At 32.5% G+C, this 18,796-nt stretch overlaps 2 protein-coding genes and 1 non-coding gene across 3 annotated transcripts in view; all 3 read left to right on the top strand.

The window, feature by feature from the left end:
• The window catches only part of LOC111061063, a 44,772-nt gene extending 37,256 nt beyond the window's left edge, over window positions 1-7,516 (top strand). The window contains exon 4 of the mRNA XM_039435576.1: window positions 4,248-7,516. The gene's annotated coding sequence lies outside the window, so the exon portion shown is untranslated. The remainder of the gene's footprint in view (window positions 1-4,247) is intronic.
• Window positions 7,517-12,494: 4,978 nt separating this feature from the next.
• Trnastop-uca lies at window positions 12,495-12,581 on the top strand. Its single transcript has one exon. It is a non-coding gene; the product is annotated as a tRNA-Sec (tRNA).
• A 1,771-nt stretch (window positions 12,582-14,352) lies between these two features.
• LOC111063707 (probable phosphoglycerate kinase) lies at window positions 14,353-17,910 on the top strand. Its single transcript, XM_039435574.1, has 2 exons — window positions 14,353-14,538; window positions 16,395-17,910. The coding sequence occupies exon 2, from the start codon at window positions 16,426-16,428 to the stop codon at window positions 17,686-17,688; it is 1,263 nt and encodes a 420-aa protein (XP_039291508.1). The 5' UTR covers window positions 14,353-14,538; window positions 16,395-16,425; the 3' UTR covers window positions 17,689-17,910.
• Window positions 17,911-18,796: the final 886 nt, after the last annotated feature.

Raw genomic sequence — 18,796 nt, 5'->3', positions numbered from 1 at the left:
TTTTGGGAGAGCTACCTTGAAGGTACATTGAGAGAGCGAGTGAGCGAGGGAGATAGTGTGAGAGTGTGCTCGAGAGAGAGAGAGGTGATACAGTTTGTTAGAAAGATTGCAAGAAAGAGAGAGGAAAAGAGCGGGAGAGAGGTGGGGCAGTGTGACAAAGGAATGAATTGAATGAGCACGAGTGTAGATACGAGACTCGAAACTCTCAGTGTAAGGAGGAAAAAAGACAAAGGACTATTCCAAAGACCTTAAAGATGCATAGACTGACATGCAGCGCTAGTGTCTTACTTGGAATTGAACATGTGGAAATCGGCCATTGAGGGGTCAACCTGGAAGATTATTACAGGCCCATAAGTGGTGATTTGTTTGTGGATGGTGGATTAATCAATGATAAATATTGAATTATTTGAAATTTCCATAAATTCTGGTTACATAGAAACGCTGGAAACATAGCTGGTTAGATTACCAGCAATGAAAAAGTTTTGTTCAGCTATAAATTGTAGCAATAGATCAAATAGAACTGTCAAGTGTCAACATTTTCTATCACATGTAACTACAAAACAAATACATTTAGCAATACGTTTGATAATACTTGAGACTAATATTTTAATTGCTCACTTGTTATTCATCTATGATAGTTTGAAACTTTGCAACCACTCATATTTAATTTTTGCAGGTTTAGTCCAAATAAATTGATTGTAATAAGGCCCAGGTTAGATCTTACCTAGGCCTGGTAGCCTAGGTAAGTTTACTAACACAAGTTAGTGAAAATTTATTTTTATACATCTAATGTCTGATTATTAGAGATTTTTATTCTAGTTCTATTCTTTGTATACCAGTAGCAGTTAATAAAAGAATTTATGCTAAATTACTAATATGGCCTAAATATTTTGGTAGCCTACTTGTTTTGTAAACAAGAATTAATATGAAAAGTCTGAGTGAGGAAGTAATATTTCTATTAGGCTAACTGATTTAGACTATTCAAAGAATCTGAAATGTGATTTATTAGGAATATAGACCTTGATGCCTGTTTTGTGCTTGAAATATCTTGAATACTTTCATTGAAGTCTGCCTAATCATCATTCATGCTTAACTCCACTACTAGAGCTCATATTACATAATTATCTGAATTTGCCATTTTGTAAATATTGATATGAGGAATACGAATAAAGTAATCTGATTTCGAAAAAAATGAGATATCAGGTTTTGCCGAATGGATATTCATACTAGCCTATTGCATTTGTATTTCTTAAATACTGTTACTTCATACTCTCATCCTGTATATTTATTGAGTTTAATAATGTCAAGCTATCCATTGATCTATGAGTTAATCTAGTGAACAAGGATGTAGAACTTCAATGCCATAAGCTTATGAAATAATAGTTTAAAGTTTGCCAGAAACTTATGAATTCTACTACTACAAATATTAGTTTGATTTATTTATGATTACAGAAATAATGTACTAATTCATTCATTTATTTATTGGAATTATAATTCAAATTTATAAAGTTAAAGAAGTATAGATGAAAAATATAATACTAAAATATCGCACAGAACACTATTTATCAATGATCGAAAAATAGCATTTTTATAAAAATTCAAAGCACAAAACTTTAAAAGCCTATGTTATTAGATGAATAAGGTTATTTATAATAACATCGTTTCAAAACACCGTTTGTTTGTCATGGAGACCAGAAAAATTAAAAAGATAGCAGTTAACTTACATCTGAGTAAAGGCAAAATGTTAATTAACTTACCGTACACTTATGTCAGTGAATTATTAAAACTATATTATATCTACGGGACTATCATTTATGAGGACTTGAAGAACCGATTATTGGTAACTTCAAATCATATAAATGATATTCCCTAAGTTAAACAGCCTAATATTAAACTGTATTGCAGCGCCAAAACAGCATTCTCTCCCCTATAATTTTTGAATTTCTCGCGCTAAAATACCTCAATGGCAGCCTTCAATTTCAATTTGGGAAGGCATAGGCATTGTGGGTATATACCTCTTTAACGTCTTTGGACTATTCAAAGGTAAAAGTAGGTAGGGACTTGGGTGAGATTGAAGTCTCTATTGTGGTTAGGATAGTAAGGTAATAGGATAGTAGCCTTTAGACCTACATTATCATTGCTGTAAAAACCACTATGACAGTTCACTACCCTCAGCACTAGACATATTTCACTGGAAAAATCTATAATACTAAGTTTTCAAACTCTTCATTCGCAGTGGCGAAAAACTTTAGAGGAGTCTAGGTCTAGGGAGAGGGAAGGTTAATGCTGTGCAAAGGCTAAAAATGAACTTTCTACTGGTGATATTTTTCAAAGTTTTTCGATTAGTATATCATCAAGCTATCAAAATGAAAAAGTTTTCTCAGGAAAACATTTTTTTCTGATCATTACTTTTTGAAATATGAATGCCAAAAGTTTGAATTTTTGGGACAAAACATTTAAAATTCGGTAGAATATAAATTCATGAGATTTAGAGGATGGATCTATCAGGTAGGATAGATAAATTAGGTAGAGGAATATAGATAATTAGTAGGTATCTATTAGGTAGAGGATGGATGAATCTATCATGGTATTGTTGATCTAGTAAAACATAAATTTTCTGAAAATATCAATTTTTGAAGAAGTTATTCAATTCACCAAAAATAACTCAACTAAAAGTTATTATTGGTTATTTTTAGTAAATTGAATAACTATCTTAAAAATTGATATTTAAGGAAATTTTGGTTTTACTAGATCAACAATACCATGAAGAATCTATCCTCCAAATCTCATGGATTTATCTCTTATGGAATTTGAAATGTTCTGTCCCAAAAATTCAAACTTTAGGCACTCATATCTCAAAAAGTACCGTAATGATCAGAAAAAAATGTTTTCCTGAGAAAACTTTTTCATTTTGATAGCTTGATGATATACAAATCGAAAAATATCACGAGTGAAAAGTTCATTTTTAGCCTTTGCACAGCCTTAACAGAGGTCCCGAATTGAGCCGAGGGGGGTAAACTAACAAATAGTTCTACTAAGAAGTTGTCAATTTGTTTTTAGGAAACAGGCTACTCAAATAATGTAGAGCAACAAAAATGTTCCATTTTTTGCCCAGAGAGGCGAGGGAGAACATGCTGTTGGCAACTTTATCAGTGTTTCCACGTACTGAGTGGTGAACGAAATTTCTAGGAAACAAGGATTTCCACAAGTTTACGACAATAATGTTGCTGTAATGTTTGAGAGATTGGCATCAAATTGTCTAAATTTGTAAGAAAACACAGATAACAACTCTGGTGTAAACGCGACTTTAGGTGCATCTATAACTTCTATTCTAATTCAATATTTTTACTTTCCTTGCCCTATTACCATAGGTGTGTGTGTGTGTGTGTGTGTGTGTGTGTGTGTGTGTGTGTGTGTGTGTGTGTGTGTGTGTGTGTGTGTGTGTGTGTGTGTGTGTGTGTGTGTGTGTGTGTGTGTGTGTGTGTGTGTGTGTGTGTGTGTGTGTGTGTGTGTGTACACGATAAATCATCTCCCAATTATCGGAATGACTTGAAATTTGGAACTTAAGGTCCTTACAATATAAGGATCCGACACGAACAATTTCGATCAAATGCAATTCAAGATGGGGGCTAAAATGGAGAAAATGTTGTCAAAAACAGGGTTTTTCGCGATTTTCTAGAAAACGGCTTTAACGATTTTGATCAAATTCATACCTAGAATAGTCATTGATAAGCTCTATCAACTGCCACAAAACCCATATCTGTAAAAATTTCAGGAGCTGCGCCCCATCTATGCAAAGTTTGATTTTAGATTCCCAATTATCAGGCTTCAGATACAATTTAAACAAAACATTTTGAGTGGAAAAGATTGATCATGAAAATCTCTACAATTAATGTTCAGTAACATTCTCAGCTAAAATTGAAAATAAGCTCGAGATTCGGGAAAATGTGATTATCCAATTGCAAACTGTTGAATGATTCACTATGAAGAGATAGCAGACCTCGTATGTCTCCAGCGTTATTGTCCTGTCACCAGCTGGCTCAGATCTTTGTTTACAAGTAGACTTGAGATGCGCGTGAACACTAGCGTCAGGTAATCAATTTTCATAACGGCGAGGAAAGTTGTGTGAGTGCGCCACACCAGATTTTTATTTTATCTATCTATTCATATTTATCCATGCATTTAAAAACTTCATTCGATAACATTTGATAGCTTCACATTTTGATAACTTCTATTCTTTTTTGCAGTTTCCAGCTCATAAACAATGACAGACGGTGAGCATCAGAGATTTTTAGGTAGCCTACCGAACTCATCGTCTGCAGTAGGTATCCATAAAATAATAGGTAGTGTCATTATCTTCCAATAGAAATAATCGAAACTAGACTTTAAGATTTCTTCCTAGATTATATAATTCATTCTTTTAGATATTACTCCCACCATATTTATAATATTTCTAGTCATATTTCGGCCCTAGGATATGTAACTTTTAGAACTTTTTATATCTATATATAATAATATCATCTTCACTGAAGTATTTGAATTGAGAGAGTAGGCTATATCGAAGATTTATTAAATTCTTGAAATTTATCTAGTGTTATAAGATAATAATTTAGTTTAATATCATTTTTATCTATATAGTGAGGTTTACGTTTTATTGGCAGTGTTTGATCAGCAATGTTATAGCTATCCTTATCTATCATTCAACAAAGCGGATAGCGCTGTCTTTTTCTCGCTTTGCTCTGTTAGAATTAATAATTAACAAGATATTTCATCTTATGCTGCATGTAGCAATAGTTGCGAATATTTTGCAACGCATTGGTTTGCGCCAGTAGCACATACACAGCAATGGTATTAAATTTGCGCACGGCAAGTTCTCCGAATTGAATTTGCACCGCATCAAAATTCCGCAATATATTCGCGTCGGTGTGCGCCTGGTATTAATTATGTAAATTCATTATGAAATTATCGGGAAAAAATATGTATTGCTTAATAAAATATAATTGATTGTTTTAAACGAGAATGAACAGTTAATATTAAAGCTGTATCAGTTAGTATTGAAGACATTGACAAGAGGCAACGTTTTTCTCCCATCTTTCTCTACTGCCATTATAACGTGGACCTCAGTATACATTTATTTTATCATTTGAGAATTATTAGGTACCGGTAATCGAACTTAAATTTATTTCTATGATTGATATGTATATGCTATGAGAATATTGTAATTATTAACACAAATCTATTACTAAAATAGGATGATAATAAATTATATTCATCTCATTCAGTGTTTCTGAATCAAATGTGGGTTGTGAGTCGGTTAAATAAGTGAGTTACCAAATACATTCTTGCCGGTAATTTATTGTAGGATTTTAAGATACATATTGGATCACAATATAAAATAATGTTAGTATTTTTCCATAATTGAAGAAACACACTTTTATTTTGTCACATCTACAGATATTAATGTAGTATCTGTCTAATAAAGTGTGGATGTGACAAAATAAAACGGTGTTTTTCAGTTAGTATTTTTTTTTTTTTTGAATAATATCTTTAGATTTCGATTGCATGTATACAAGCGAACAAAGACAAAAATGTAAGTAATGTTATGAATAGGTAGCCTATGTAATATATTATATTTTTGTAAGACACTGATAATATATTATAGCCTAAGTTTAATTTGAGAACATCATTGATAATATCGTTTCCCATTCTATGAATTATGCTGGTAGGTATTGTTCTATCTTCAATTCTTTGCATTATTCATACAATATGAGCATTCTACTTTGGAGCTACAATTCGATAAATTCATGTTCATAATGAGAAACGAAACAATCAATTCTTAAAATTCCTCGAGTTGTATATTATATGGTTTCTCATATATTTCGTATTAATTAACCTTCCGGTAGTCGCGCCCTTCTCAATCACACGAGCAGTCGCGTGTTGTATTTTGTACAACATCCAATTTTCCTAGTGTTATGTAATCTGTTTACTGTCAAAACATAGAAATTAATTTTATATTTACTTTTTCCACCTTCTTAGATTATTTTACGCCTATAAACATTTTAATGATTACCATTTCGTAGCCCAATAAGGTACATCAAGCAAAGCCATCAATTCTGTGTTATTGGTTCGTTTACAGTCCCCGAATACAGTCTTTCCCTATCTTATGCACAGTGCGACTTATGCACTGTCGCTACTAAATTGCACCTAGACTGACCAATGGCTCGGTTGATACTGCAACTCAGTGGAGTGATGGGGGAAAGTTTTGAAATGCATAGGTGACTCATTCACTAACACCACCCCATTCAATAGTTTTGTGCAGCAAAAAAACTGACACTGTTGATATACCTTACAACCTGTTGTACTTTTTACAACAGCGCGCCTGCCGGAAGGTTAATTACATCATTGATAAAATATTCAGTAATAATAAAATAATATTGAATTTTCATATAATTTCCAGTAAAATGCCGTATGAATTGTTTCTCTATCTCAAAAATACTTGAAAAATAAAGTAGTTTGAATTATGATTCAATATAGGCCTAATTCACAATATTCATTAAAACAAAAAACTAAAAAAATTGTTTTCAATTTGTCTAGCTGACAGGGAACCATAAGATATAAGATATATATAAAATATTCATGCTATCGTCATTCAGTTATCTGTAGCTTTCTTCTTATGAAATTATTGATACTAATTCTGTTATAACCTTTAATATTTGAAACAAGTTCATTCAAGAAATAAATAGGCTACTAGTGAAAGCTTATACAGTAGTCTATTATAATTAAATAAATTAAGGGAATAATCATTGAAATTCAATGATGATATTCACAAATGAACCAAGAATTACTTGAATAATATATTGCTCATTTTATCAATGATAATATTTAATGATAATTTTTTAATCTTAAATATACGATACTATGAGGATGATTTAGATGATGTATACCGGTATCATAAAATATAATTCAATCATAGTAAGAAACAGTTTATCTTTAAATAATGATTATGCTCATAAGTTATAGATGGACTTCAAATTAAGAAAATTAGAACACTAAATTTTATTCACAGACAATAGGCATAGAACTCAAAGTAGGGGACAGTAAAAATTAGATATGCACAATAATTTATTTGTGAAACTCGCTCATTCCACTATAAACTGGCTGAAAGTTAAAAATTTTATTAATAATCTATGAATGTAGGTAGTTTATTTATTTCATTTTTACAGTTTTCAAGCATTTTCATGAATATCAACTACTGTTAGAGTATTATAAATAATCATATTGTATTCTATCGAAGTTCGATAGTAGCTCCATTCCTTGGCTCATTCTCACTTTTTGGAACGACACTTAAGAACTGTCTTAGCCAATTGAGGTTTGCTTGGCAACCAGAGCGTGCGATTGGCTAGAAATGTGAGACGTTTATGAATACGGCCCCAAACTCATACATTGATGGAATTGAAACGAAATGAAAATGATCAAGTATCCTTTATTCTATTATAAACACAATAAAATGAAAAAATAAAAGGTAGGTAGTTGATCAAGTGCCCTCTATTTCATTATTAACACAATAAAATGAGAGAATAATTATTATCAATTAATAATTTTATTCAAATCAACACAATACAATAAACATAAAAGAAATCGAAACACAAAAAATCACAATCAAAAATAAATTTCTAGTAAAATACAAAAACAGGCTTCTTGGCGGGGTGTGCTGAAAAGAAAGAAAGGAGGAAAAATACCTAGCCAACTATGGTTGGCTAACCAGTTATTAACACAATAGAATGGAAAATAAAGGATACTTGATCGTTTTTTTTAGTAATCAGTAGCCTAGCCTTGAAAAGATAAGTGAATATGGATGGGATTATACCAGATTTTATGAACTCTCTGTATTTTTAAATTAACTTACCAATATTTGAAACCAAATAGTGGAGAAGTTTTTGTTTGTTGTAGTATTCACCTTCCAGATCCATAAATTCATTTTGTATAATTAGTATAATGATAAATTTATAATATAACTAACTCGAGGCCTGAATCTACAAGCATATTGTAGACCAATAGAATAAGGTACACAAAAGTTGGTGGATCTATAGTGAGGTCCACGTTATAATGGCAGTGTTTGGTTAGCAATGGTATTGCTATCCTTGTCTATCATTCACCAAAGTGGATAGAGTTATCTCTTTCTCGCTTTGCTCTGTTGACAGATCTATTTTAACAATGTTCAATTAATAATTGATTAACAAAATATTCCATCTTAATTATGAAAATTCGTTATGAATTATTGAACAAATATAATTGATTATTTTGAACAAGAATGAACATTTAATATTACATCTATCAGCTACCGTCTATAGAAGGCATTGATAAGACAGTGATGATCTGCAACGTTGTTCTTCTATCTTTCTCCACTGCCATTATAACGTGGACCTCACTAAAGAACGTGAGACTACTTAAAAACAGTGATGGAGTATGGACTTGTACTTAGTGCTTGTAAATGAGTAGCATTGAATAATGATAATAATTAAAATCATAGATTATTTTTAATAATGTTTTATAATGATATCGACGCTATAGGTGCATTCTAATTCACAAAACTGTATAACCCTATTATCACATTAGAACAATATTATAGCTGACACGTATTTATAGACTAAACGGTCCACCATGGATCAATTGAGATTTAAATTCCAATCTGTCACATAATAATAAAAATTAAAATGTTTAATTGTATAAAATAAATAATTTTCTCACAATCAAAATTCATTACGGTACTGTACGATTTCAATAATATTGTAGATTTTGAACATAGAAATAACTTTATCAGGATTAGCAGTCAAATTTAACTTTTACGCAATGTCTATGGATCCGGGACACTCAGATAACGATTTTTTTCTTTTTCTGAGGGTGATACCCTCGAATAAAAACTAAAATTGAAACTCAAATATCCTGTACCCTTTTTAATTATTACTTCTTGAATAACATTTACCATTCCTTGTAAAGCTTTCTAAGCTTCTTAAACAATGAATCTCCTTTAGTTGAAAATAGTTGGGCTACAAGGGAAAATCATTCTTTCTTGATTTTGGAGTAAAATAACTAAATTGAGAAGTTATATAATACGAGAATAATATGTGAACTCTTTCATATTGAGTTTGATAGAATAACATAAGAAGAATATCAGACACTTCCAAGAATTGTAACTGAAGGAAATAAACAAATTTGCTCCATCTTTACTAGAAGGTGGGTGGTTATTTGAGAGAGTCTAAGATATTATATTGTGTTTTAAAGAGAGATTTCCCAATAAAATGTACGATATCTTTCTATTATTGAATTTATCTAATATTCCTTTTTCTCATTATATATTTTCAATACTGCTCCTACGACTTCCATACATGCCTACTAGATAGGCCTATCAAAATAAACTGGAATAAAGATAATAATTTTACACAGATTTAAGATGCTTGATTATTTTAAGATTTGAATTAAGATTAATTGACCGAGCGAAGTGAGGTCTAAGATTCAAGTCGACGGTTTGGCATTTCTCTTAATGTTTAAATGTTTTTGACCGAGCGAAGTGAGGTCTAAGATTCAAGTCGACGGTTTGGCATTTCTCTAAATGTTTAAATGTTTGTATGTTCATATGTTGCGCATTTACGGCGAACCGCGGTAATAGATTTTCATGAAATTTGACACGTATGTTCCTTTTTTTATTGCGCGTCGACGTATATACAAGGTTTTTGAAAATTTTGCATTTCAAGGATAATATAATAGGAAAAAGGAGCCTCCTTCATACGTCCAATATTAGAGTAAAAATCAGACTATAGAATTATTCATCATAAATCAGCTGACAAGTGAATCACAGATGTGTGGAGAAGCCAGTCTATTGCTTTCCATAAGGTCTAGTTCCAATCAGGTACTTGTGGATGAGAATACTGCGTGAGGTCTACTATTCACAGAACTACTAGTTTTAAGATTTTAATCAAGATTAATAAACTATTAGTTCTGTGAACAGTAGACCTCACGCAGTATTCTCATCCATAAGTACCTGATTGAAACTATAGACCTTATGGAAATACAGCAATAGATTGGCTTCTCCACACATCTGTGTAATTACTTGTCAGCTGATTTATGATGAATAATTCTATAGTCTGATTTCCACTCTAATATTGGCGTATGAAGGAGGCTCCTTTTTCCTTTTATATTATCCTTGAAATGCAAAATTTCCAAAACCTTGTATATACGTCGACGCGCAATTAAAAAAGGAACATACTTGTCAAATTTCATGAAAATCTATTACCGCGATTCGCCGTAAATGCGCAACATATAAACATTTGAACATTTAAACATTAGGAGAAATGCCAAACCGTCGACTTGAATCTTAGACCTCACTTCGCTCGGTCAATAATTGAGAATGAAACAGTTTTTTTATGAATGTCTATTGTCAAAATAGAGTACTACTTTAATTGTTCTTTTTTTATAATTAGATCTCGTTAAAATTCAAGAGATCCACATTCGGATGAAAGTTCACTTCTATTGTTTCAAACTGACTTGTTACTAATTTAACGTTACCTCAAGTTGACCATCAACTCCATTTATCCGTGGCTGGCAAACAATGTCTACGTCAATCTAAATTTGTTTATGTGTGGGTTTGAGTGATATGAACAATATCAAAATCTCATTCTCGCTCTCTGTTTTTATTCTATTTTGAACAGCGGCTGGCAACTTTGCTATAGAGAACAATATTCACACATGCCAAAATAAATTATTCATAGTTGAGAATGATATTGTATCCATCAATGTATAAATAAATAAATAATATCTTCTCAAAATGTATGGAATCAGGACAACTTATTTTTATTTATAAAATAAAATTATAGTTCCCTTTTTCTGAAATAATAGAATACTTGACCGAATGTTGTGAGGTCTATGTTTTAACTTGGATTTTCTTTTGTCTGTCTGACTGACAAATTTATCATTGTGTACTGTGCCTGCATATATAAGTAATCATAACAATATTTGAAATACACAGTATTTGATTACTAATGAGTTCCTATCTAGGCCTATTGCATCTCTATTCAGATAAAATGCTTCATAATTTTTGTATAGCAATCTTTTTTTGTTTACCAGATAGTATATAACCAATTCATTCGGAATATTAGTTTTAATAGCCTATTAATATTATTACTGGTTTCTATTGAAAACATCACGTCTCCAACTATACCTCTGTACATAACAATATTATTTTCACTTTTTGCTATTAGAAAACAACATTGAAAAAATATTTTCAAACTCACATTACTGAATAAATTCTTGATTTAGATTATTATATTGTGTACTTAATTTGATGATAGATCCTTTTCAAAGTCAACTTATTTTCTAAAAAAAATATTGGAGTAAATTTCCAGTTATTCCCAACTAGTGTGGTCCTCGAACTCCCAGAATAAGTAAGAGCGGTTTGAAAGTTGAACTGAAAAATGAATGACACTTTTACAGGACCTCTGAACCTCGAGTTATAATGACAGTGGAGAAAGATAGGAGAACAGCGTTACCATGGGTACCAATTCTCTGCCTTGCCTCTGCTAGAGGGTAGCGGATACCGATATATCTAATAATTAACTGTTCGATTCTTCTTTGAAATAGGCCTAATCAATTAAGTCTATAATTTATTTGTCAAGAGAATATTTTTTTCAATGATTAAATAACTATTTTTTCAAATGAGATTAATTTGTTAGTTAGTCACTTCAATTGTATATGGGCTACTTTATTAACATTATTAAAAACTATATAAAAACATTAAATTCCCTTTTATTTAAAACATTTTAAACTCTAGAACATTTCAAACAACTAGTTTCGGCCTACTTTGGTCATTTTCAAGTTTAAAAATAAATCAATTTTAACACTATTGCCAATCAAACAATGTCATTATAACAATAATAAAGACATTATAATGATTATAAGAAAGACAGTATTTGATTAACATTGGTGTTGCTACCCTTGTCTATCATTCAACAAAGCACTATCTCTTTCTCCCTTTGCTCTGTTGCCAGATCGTTTTTTAACAATGTAGAATTCATAATTAATTGAAAAAATATTTCATCTTAATTATTAAATTATTGAAAAATATAATTTCTTCCTTAATAGAATATGATTGATTATTTTAAACGAGAATGAACCGTTAAATATTACATCAATAAACCTAGGTATCAGCTACCGTCTATAGAAGGCATTGACAAGACAGAGGATCGGCAACGTTGTTCTCCTATATTTTCTCCACTGCCATTATAACGTGGACCTCAATAGTGTTTTCCATAAAAGAGAACATGCATCTTGTTTTTCTTGCAGTGAAAAATTTCCTTCGCGTCTATTCCGCCCGTATAGTTGGTGCCTACCCATCAATGGCTGACTATCAAATCCCTCCCACTTGCTCAGTACTATGTGTGTAGTTGATGGAATCTGTGTTGACGATACTTAAAAACAGGTTTGTAACACTAGTTGGAACTGCCCGGCTGAACGCTGGTGGTCCAGTGTGCAGACTTCAAATCTGTAGCTGTCTTGCGGCAGAGTGGTTCGATTCCACCTGACGGGCGGATTTTTTTGCAAATTATTTCGCTAATACCTCAGAGAAAACAAAAATGAAAACTAAATAAAAAGCATGAAGTAATTTTCTCAGATTTTATCAGTTATCTGCAGCATGTTTCGTATTGAAAACAACATCATGTTTCATGATTATTGTATTTGAAAATGGCTCTAAAGTTAGTGTTATATTATAATTAAAAATAAATTTATAATGTAACGTAAAAAGGTACTTGATTTTTCATCTCAATATTATTGTATATGGAGGTCCACGTTATAAGTGGAGAAAGATAGCAGAACAACGTTGCCGATCCTCTGTCTTGTCAATGCTTTCTATAGACGGTAACTGATACAGATTTGATGTAATATTAACTGTTCATTCTCGTTTGAAATAATCAATTATATTCTATTAAGCAGGAAATTATATTCTCTAATATTTTCATAATAATTTTTCATCATTAAGATGAAATATTTTGTTAAATAATTATCAATTCTACGAAGATAAGATCTGGCAACAAAGCAAAGCGAGAAAGAGATAGCGCTATCCGCTTTGTTGAATGATAGACAAAGATAAAAACTGCCATTATAACGTGCACCTCAATGTAGTGGCTCTGTAGAGGAGAAGCCAATGCTAACAATAAAGATGAAAATTAGCTCAAGTCAGCACAGAAGTATAATAGTAATTATTATTAAGCTGCGTTTACACCAAAGTTAATAAAAAAATGTTAATAGCTTAATCCATATAGACTCTATTAGATTAAACATATCTTATCATACACATGATGAGCATATGTGTTTGACAAGTTCCATTCAATCTAATAGAATCTATAAGGATTAGGTTATTAACATTTTGTTAATAACTTTGGTGTAAACCCAGCTTTATTGTTCTAATAAAATGGAAGCTGCTGTTCAATTTCTGAAGAATTGATAGCGACTTGAATGAAAATAGAAATTTACTACTGAAATGAAAATTACTTTATCTTACTTCAATAATTTTAATTTCCCTACAAGGAAATTCACTATCATACCGTACACTACAACTTAAAAATTTAAAGCTGCGTTGACACCAAAGCTATTAAAAAAATGTTCATTTTTCATTATTATTTAACGAAAATCCTAAATAAATGCTGCAAATCACCCCGAAGACTTCTGCTACTGCAGACATTGACAACAGGGGTTAACAGCTAGATGGAAATTCGATGAGAACTTATATATTAATTATAAAATAATTTTTGGATAGTAGTTCTCATCGAATTTCCATCTAGCTGTTAACCCTGTTATCAATGTCTGCAGTAGCAGAAGTCTTCGGGGTGATTTGCAGCATTTATTTAGGATTTTCGTTAAATAATAATTATATATTAATTAGCATTTGAATAAATGCATTCTCTATTTAATTCCATCTGTTTATTTTTCCGTCCTCATAGATTCTATTAGATTGAACATAACTTATCATACACATGATGTGCATAATATGTGTTTGTCAAGTTCAGTTCAATCTAATAGAATCTATAAGGACAGAAAAATAAACAATTTGTTAATAACTTTGGTGTAAATGCAGCTATAGACTACTCAATACAGTACAAAATTTTACTTTGATATAAAAATTGATCTCAACACTATTATTTTATCATCAATTAAAAAAAATTCTATTCTATCATAACACTTCCCAATATTCAATTTGAATTTCAAAAAAATCAAATTACATAAAATAAACTGAGATTTATTTTATTTTTCAAACCAAAACATTTGATAGAAAAGAAAAGAAGAAGTAAGCAACCTGTGTTTGTGAATCATATGTTCAATTTAAAAGAGATAAATAAAGACAGATTGAATGCAACTCTCAAACACTCTAGTTATTCTTTTCAAATTGTTTCGACTTTTTGCAAAAATCTCGGTACAGAACAAATTTTTGTCATTTCATTGCGACACTTATTAGGTAACACAATTTTTCAAGTGAAATTAACTTGAACGGTAAGTTAAATTTTCTTCAAATATAATAATAATTAAGGGATCGCAATGATAACGGTGATTGGTAGGTACAGTCAGAATATTATTTTAATAAAATTTGAATGGGACTATTCACGACCGAGCAAGTATATAAATTGTTTTATTAAAACTAAAGAAAATAATATTTTTTTACTGGACCGGTCACTTTTCACTGATATGTCGAAATCCATCTTACTGTATTTTTTTCTTTAGGGCTACTTTTGAATATAAATACGAATAGAAATCTTGAGCTGGGTTTACATACACCAAAGTTATTAACAAAATGTTAATGACTTAATCCTTATAGATTCTATTAATTGAACGGAACTTGGCAAACACATAATTATGTTCATCATGTGTATGATAAGTTGTGTTCAAACTAATAGAATCTATAAGGATTTGTTATTAACTTTGGTTTAAACGCAGCTTAAGTACCCTTTTTTGAAATTATTCAGTCAGAACATGTTTTTATTAATTTTCTAATCACTTGATAATGGTATCATACAGCCAAAACATTTTGTGACTAAATAATTTGGTGTAAGTGCACGTCCAGTGCCAACATACCTATTATTAAATGTTTGGTTGGGATCGATTTAATATATTATTTTGAGCACAAAATCACAAAAATTAAACGGCGCTCACTATTGTTTTTAAAATAAACTAAGTTCAAAGTAGCACAATTTTACATGAATTTAACTTATGAAGAGCAGCCATTTTGATTATTGAAATCATCAAATATTATGATATTCCTAATCTGAGTTTTCCTAACCCAAAGCTTTTCCTAACCTAAGCTTTCCTAACATAAAGCTTTTCCTAACCTACAGCTTTTCCTAACCTTAGCTACTTATGGTTGCTACTTAGCCTATAGGTTAAATGCATGTAAAGTTCTGCTACTTTGAACTTAGTTTATTTTAAAAACAATAGTGAGCGCCGTTTAATTTTTGTGATTTTGTGTTCAAAATAACACTAAATCGATCCCAAACAAAAATTTGATGACAGGTATGTTGGCACTGGACGTGCACTTTAGCCAATAATTTTAAAAAGGGTACTTATATTTCTATTTATACCTATCCATCTTAGTATATTGCAGTCTGTATTTTATACATCAGCTATAGGAGCTCTATATAGCAACTACGATAATACAGTGCAGCTACAGTTTGCTTAGGAAAATTGGACCAAAAAAAAGTTTAAGGCATGCTCTACCGTTAAGCTATTTTTCGACAGAAAAGAAGTCCTGGTTTTTAAATATTTACTTTGAAACACAGTTTCTAAACTACATCAGAGTAGAAAGACCGGTTTCAGTTGATAATTATTGATGTTATTTTTCGTGATTGAACTCTTTACAATAATATTGAATAAGAAGACTAAGAAATTATTCTCATTTAATTTGAATAACTACCACAATATCAACAAAAAGTCTTTATAATAACCCTGATATAGTTTAGGAACAGTGTTTGAAAGTGAAAATTCAAAAACCACTGAATATGAATAATTAACACAACATCAACATCTTAACTACCCTACACAAAAAAATCAATAATTTTGTACCGTAGTTACCATATTGCTTCTGCAATAATTTTGACATAAATAAGACCTTGAAATATTTCATTCTTTCTGCATTTACGTAAGAGTTGTAGAAATTCTTTGTTTTAAAAATGCCAAAAAATTTGTATCTAAATAAATGAATAATTATAAGACCTTGAGATATTTCATTACTTTTGCATCACAGGTAGGTAACAGTCGTGGAAAGTCTTTGTTTTGAAAATGCCAGAAACTTTGTATCTAAATAGATAGATTTTCAAATATAGGACCTTGAATATTTCATTCTTTCTGCATCACAGGTAACAGTTGTGGAAATTCTTTGCTTTGAAAATGCCGTTCGATCGTCTAACAATTGAGGAGGCAGATGTTGCCTGTAAACGAGTCCTGATACGAGTCGACTTCGATGTGTCAATAGAATGTGGCCAAGTGGCCAACACTGAGAAGATAGTTGCCAGTGTGCCAACGATCCAATTCGCCCTGGAAGCGGGAGCCAAGTATGTTGTGGTGGCGTCCCACATGGGCAGTCCCAACGGCCAGAAGAACTGCGCCCTGTCGCTGCGTCCGGTGGCCGCCGCACTCCAGAAAGAACTTGGCAAAGAGGTGACCTTCCTGCCGGACTGTGTCGGCGTCGAAGTGGAGGCTGCCCTCTGCAAAGCGACCAAGGGCCAAGTTTTCCTGCTCGAGAATCTGCGTTTCCACATTGAAGAGGAGGGTTGCGGTTGTGATAAGTGTGGACACCAGATCAGCGCTAAACCTGAAGAGGTGAACTGTTTCAAGTCACAACTAAAGAAGCTGGCTGATATCTATGTGAATGATGCACTGAGTGTATCTGCCAGCCCGGCTGCCTCCGTTACAAACACCTGTTTCCAAATTAGAGCAGCTGGATGTTCTCTGCAGAAGGACATCGAAATGCTTTCAAAAATGACAGAATGTCCAGAGAAACCCATGGTTCTGATTGTTGGAGGGAAACTACTGGCTGAAAAGGTGCCATTCATATTGAAAATGATTGAAGTAGTCGATGAGTTGATAGTGACAGGAGGACCAGCATTGACCTTCCTCAAAGCATCCTGTGGGATAGATATAGGGTGTTCCGAATTCGACGAGAATGGCGCAGCATCTGTTCAGTGCATTCTGGACAAGGCAGCGAGTTCCCAGGTTCCAGTGACTCTTCCCGACGACTTGGTAGTGGCGAATCAGATGTCAGATAGTGCTGACATTTGTGAGATGAAGGTGCAGGATGGTGTACCAGATGGGTTCATGGCACTGGATGTTGGGGTGCGGAGTCGCAAGGCTGCCAAGTGTGTGCTGGAGAGAGCTGGCACCATTTTGTGGACCGGGGTGCCGGGTATGTTTGAGATGGACAAGTTCTCATGTGGCAGTCGCTGCATGATGAAGTCTGTGGCCGAGGCTACAAAACGGGGTGCGTTCACGGCGGTCATTGGTCATGCCACGACAGCTCTGGTCAAGTCCATGAACATGCAAGAAGATGTATCATTCATGAGCATGGATGGTGGAGCAGCAATGAGCTTCCTTGGAGGCAAACAACTCCCTGGTGTTGAGGCACTCAGTCCAAAGAATAATAATGGCTGTTAAATTTTCAATCAAGCTCAATTCAATCTCAGATAATATACGTTTCCAATGAACTGAAAAAAATTAATAGGGACATCTATTTAGATGTTGTCTCTAATTCTGCTATAGTTATAGGACTATCAATATGTCAGATAACCATAAATTTCTTGTGAACTGAAAAAAATGAATACTTTATAGGGACATCTATTTAGATGTCTCTATTCTGCTGTAGTTATCAGATTAAATGATAATAAATTTCTTGTGAATTGAAAAAAGGTTATATATATACTTTATTGAAGGGGACATCCATGGAGGTCTCCACTCCATTCGAGGCATTGGATTATAATAATTTTGTAATTGCTCTGTAATAGATTAACATTATTTGTAACATTGTTTTGGGTCCCGGCTGCCTAAAAAACAGTCGTTAGGTCATGTCAGAGGCCCTGAAATTGATCAGTGGCGACCTGAAAACTGTGACACCAGACCTGAGCCAGCCAGTTCACTCGATATTGTTATTATTACCTGTACAAGTCTCAGGGCGAGACCATACAGGGGGTTAGGTTTCAGGCACCAACCCTATCAACCAATCGGGGAGCTTCCTGCCTTGCCGACTCTGCAAACGTCTTATATAGTCTCGCCCTTGAGATCTGAATATTACGGTACGGCAGATAACGAAACCATAACCATTGTGATTCATTTATAGTATAACATCAACCTTCAAAATTCTAAATTTTCAAATCATTATTCCTGGACCGAAAATCAAGTGACGAAGCAGTGTGTGATTACATAATGTCAACTTTTGGACAACATTAACATTTTATCAAAATTTTTGGAGAGAAATAGTACAGGCTCAGCCTAGTTTTTCCTCCAATGTCATAATTGTATTATGATTATAGTGTTTTATACAATAAATGAATAAATAGCCAAAACAAAGTGACGATTCAAGTCGACGGTTCTTAATGTTTATATGTTTTTATGTTGCGCATTTACGGCGAAACGCGGTAATAGATTTTCATGAAATTTGAGAGGTATGTTCCTTTTTAAATTGCGCGTTAACGTATATACAAGGTTTTAAAAGGATAATATAAAAGGAAAAAGAAGCGTCCTTCAGACGCCAATATTGGAGTAAAAA

This window comes from Nilaparvata lugens, chromosome 9, assembly GCF_014356525.2.
Source record: "Nilaparvata lugens isolate BPH chromosome 9, ASM1435652v1, whole genome shotgun sequence".
Taxonomy (NCBI): domain Eukaryota; kingdom Metazoa; phylum Arthropoda; class Insecta; order Hemiptera; family Delphacidae; genus Nilaparvata; species Nilaparvata lugens.
Note: the sequence above shows the minus strand (reverse complement) of the source record. Positions and strands in the feature narration are given on the sequence as shown.

What these genes read in the sequence shown, in the direction of transcription:
- LOC111063707 (XM_039435574.1), top strand. Translation starts at nt 16,426, where the DNA reads ATGCCGTTCGATCGTCTAACAATTGAGGAGGCAGATGTTGCCTGTAAA.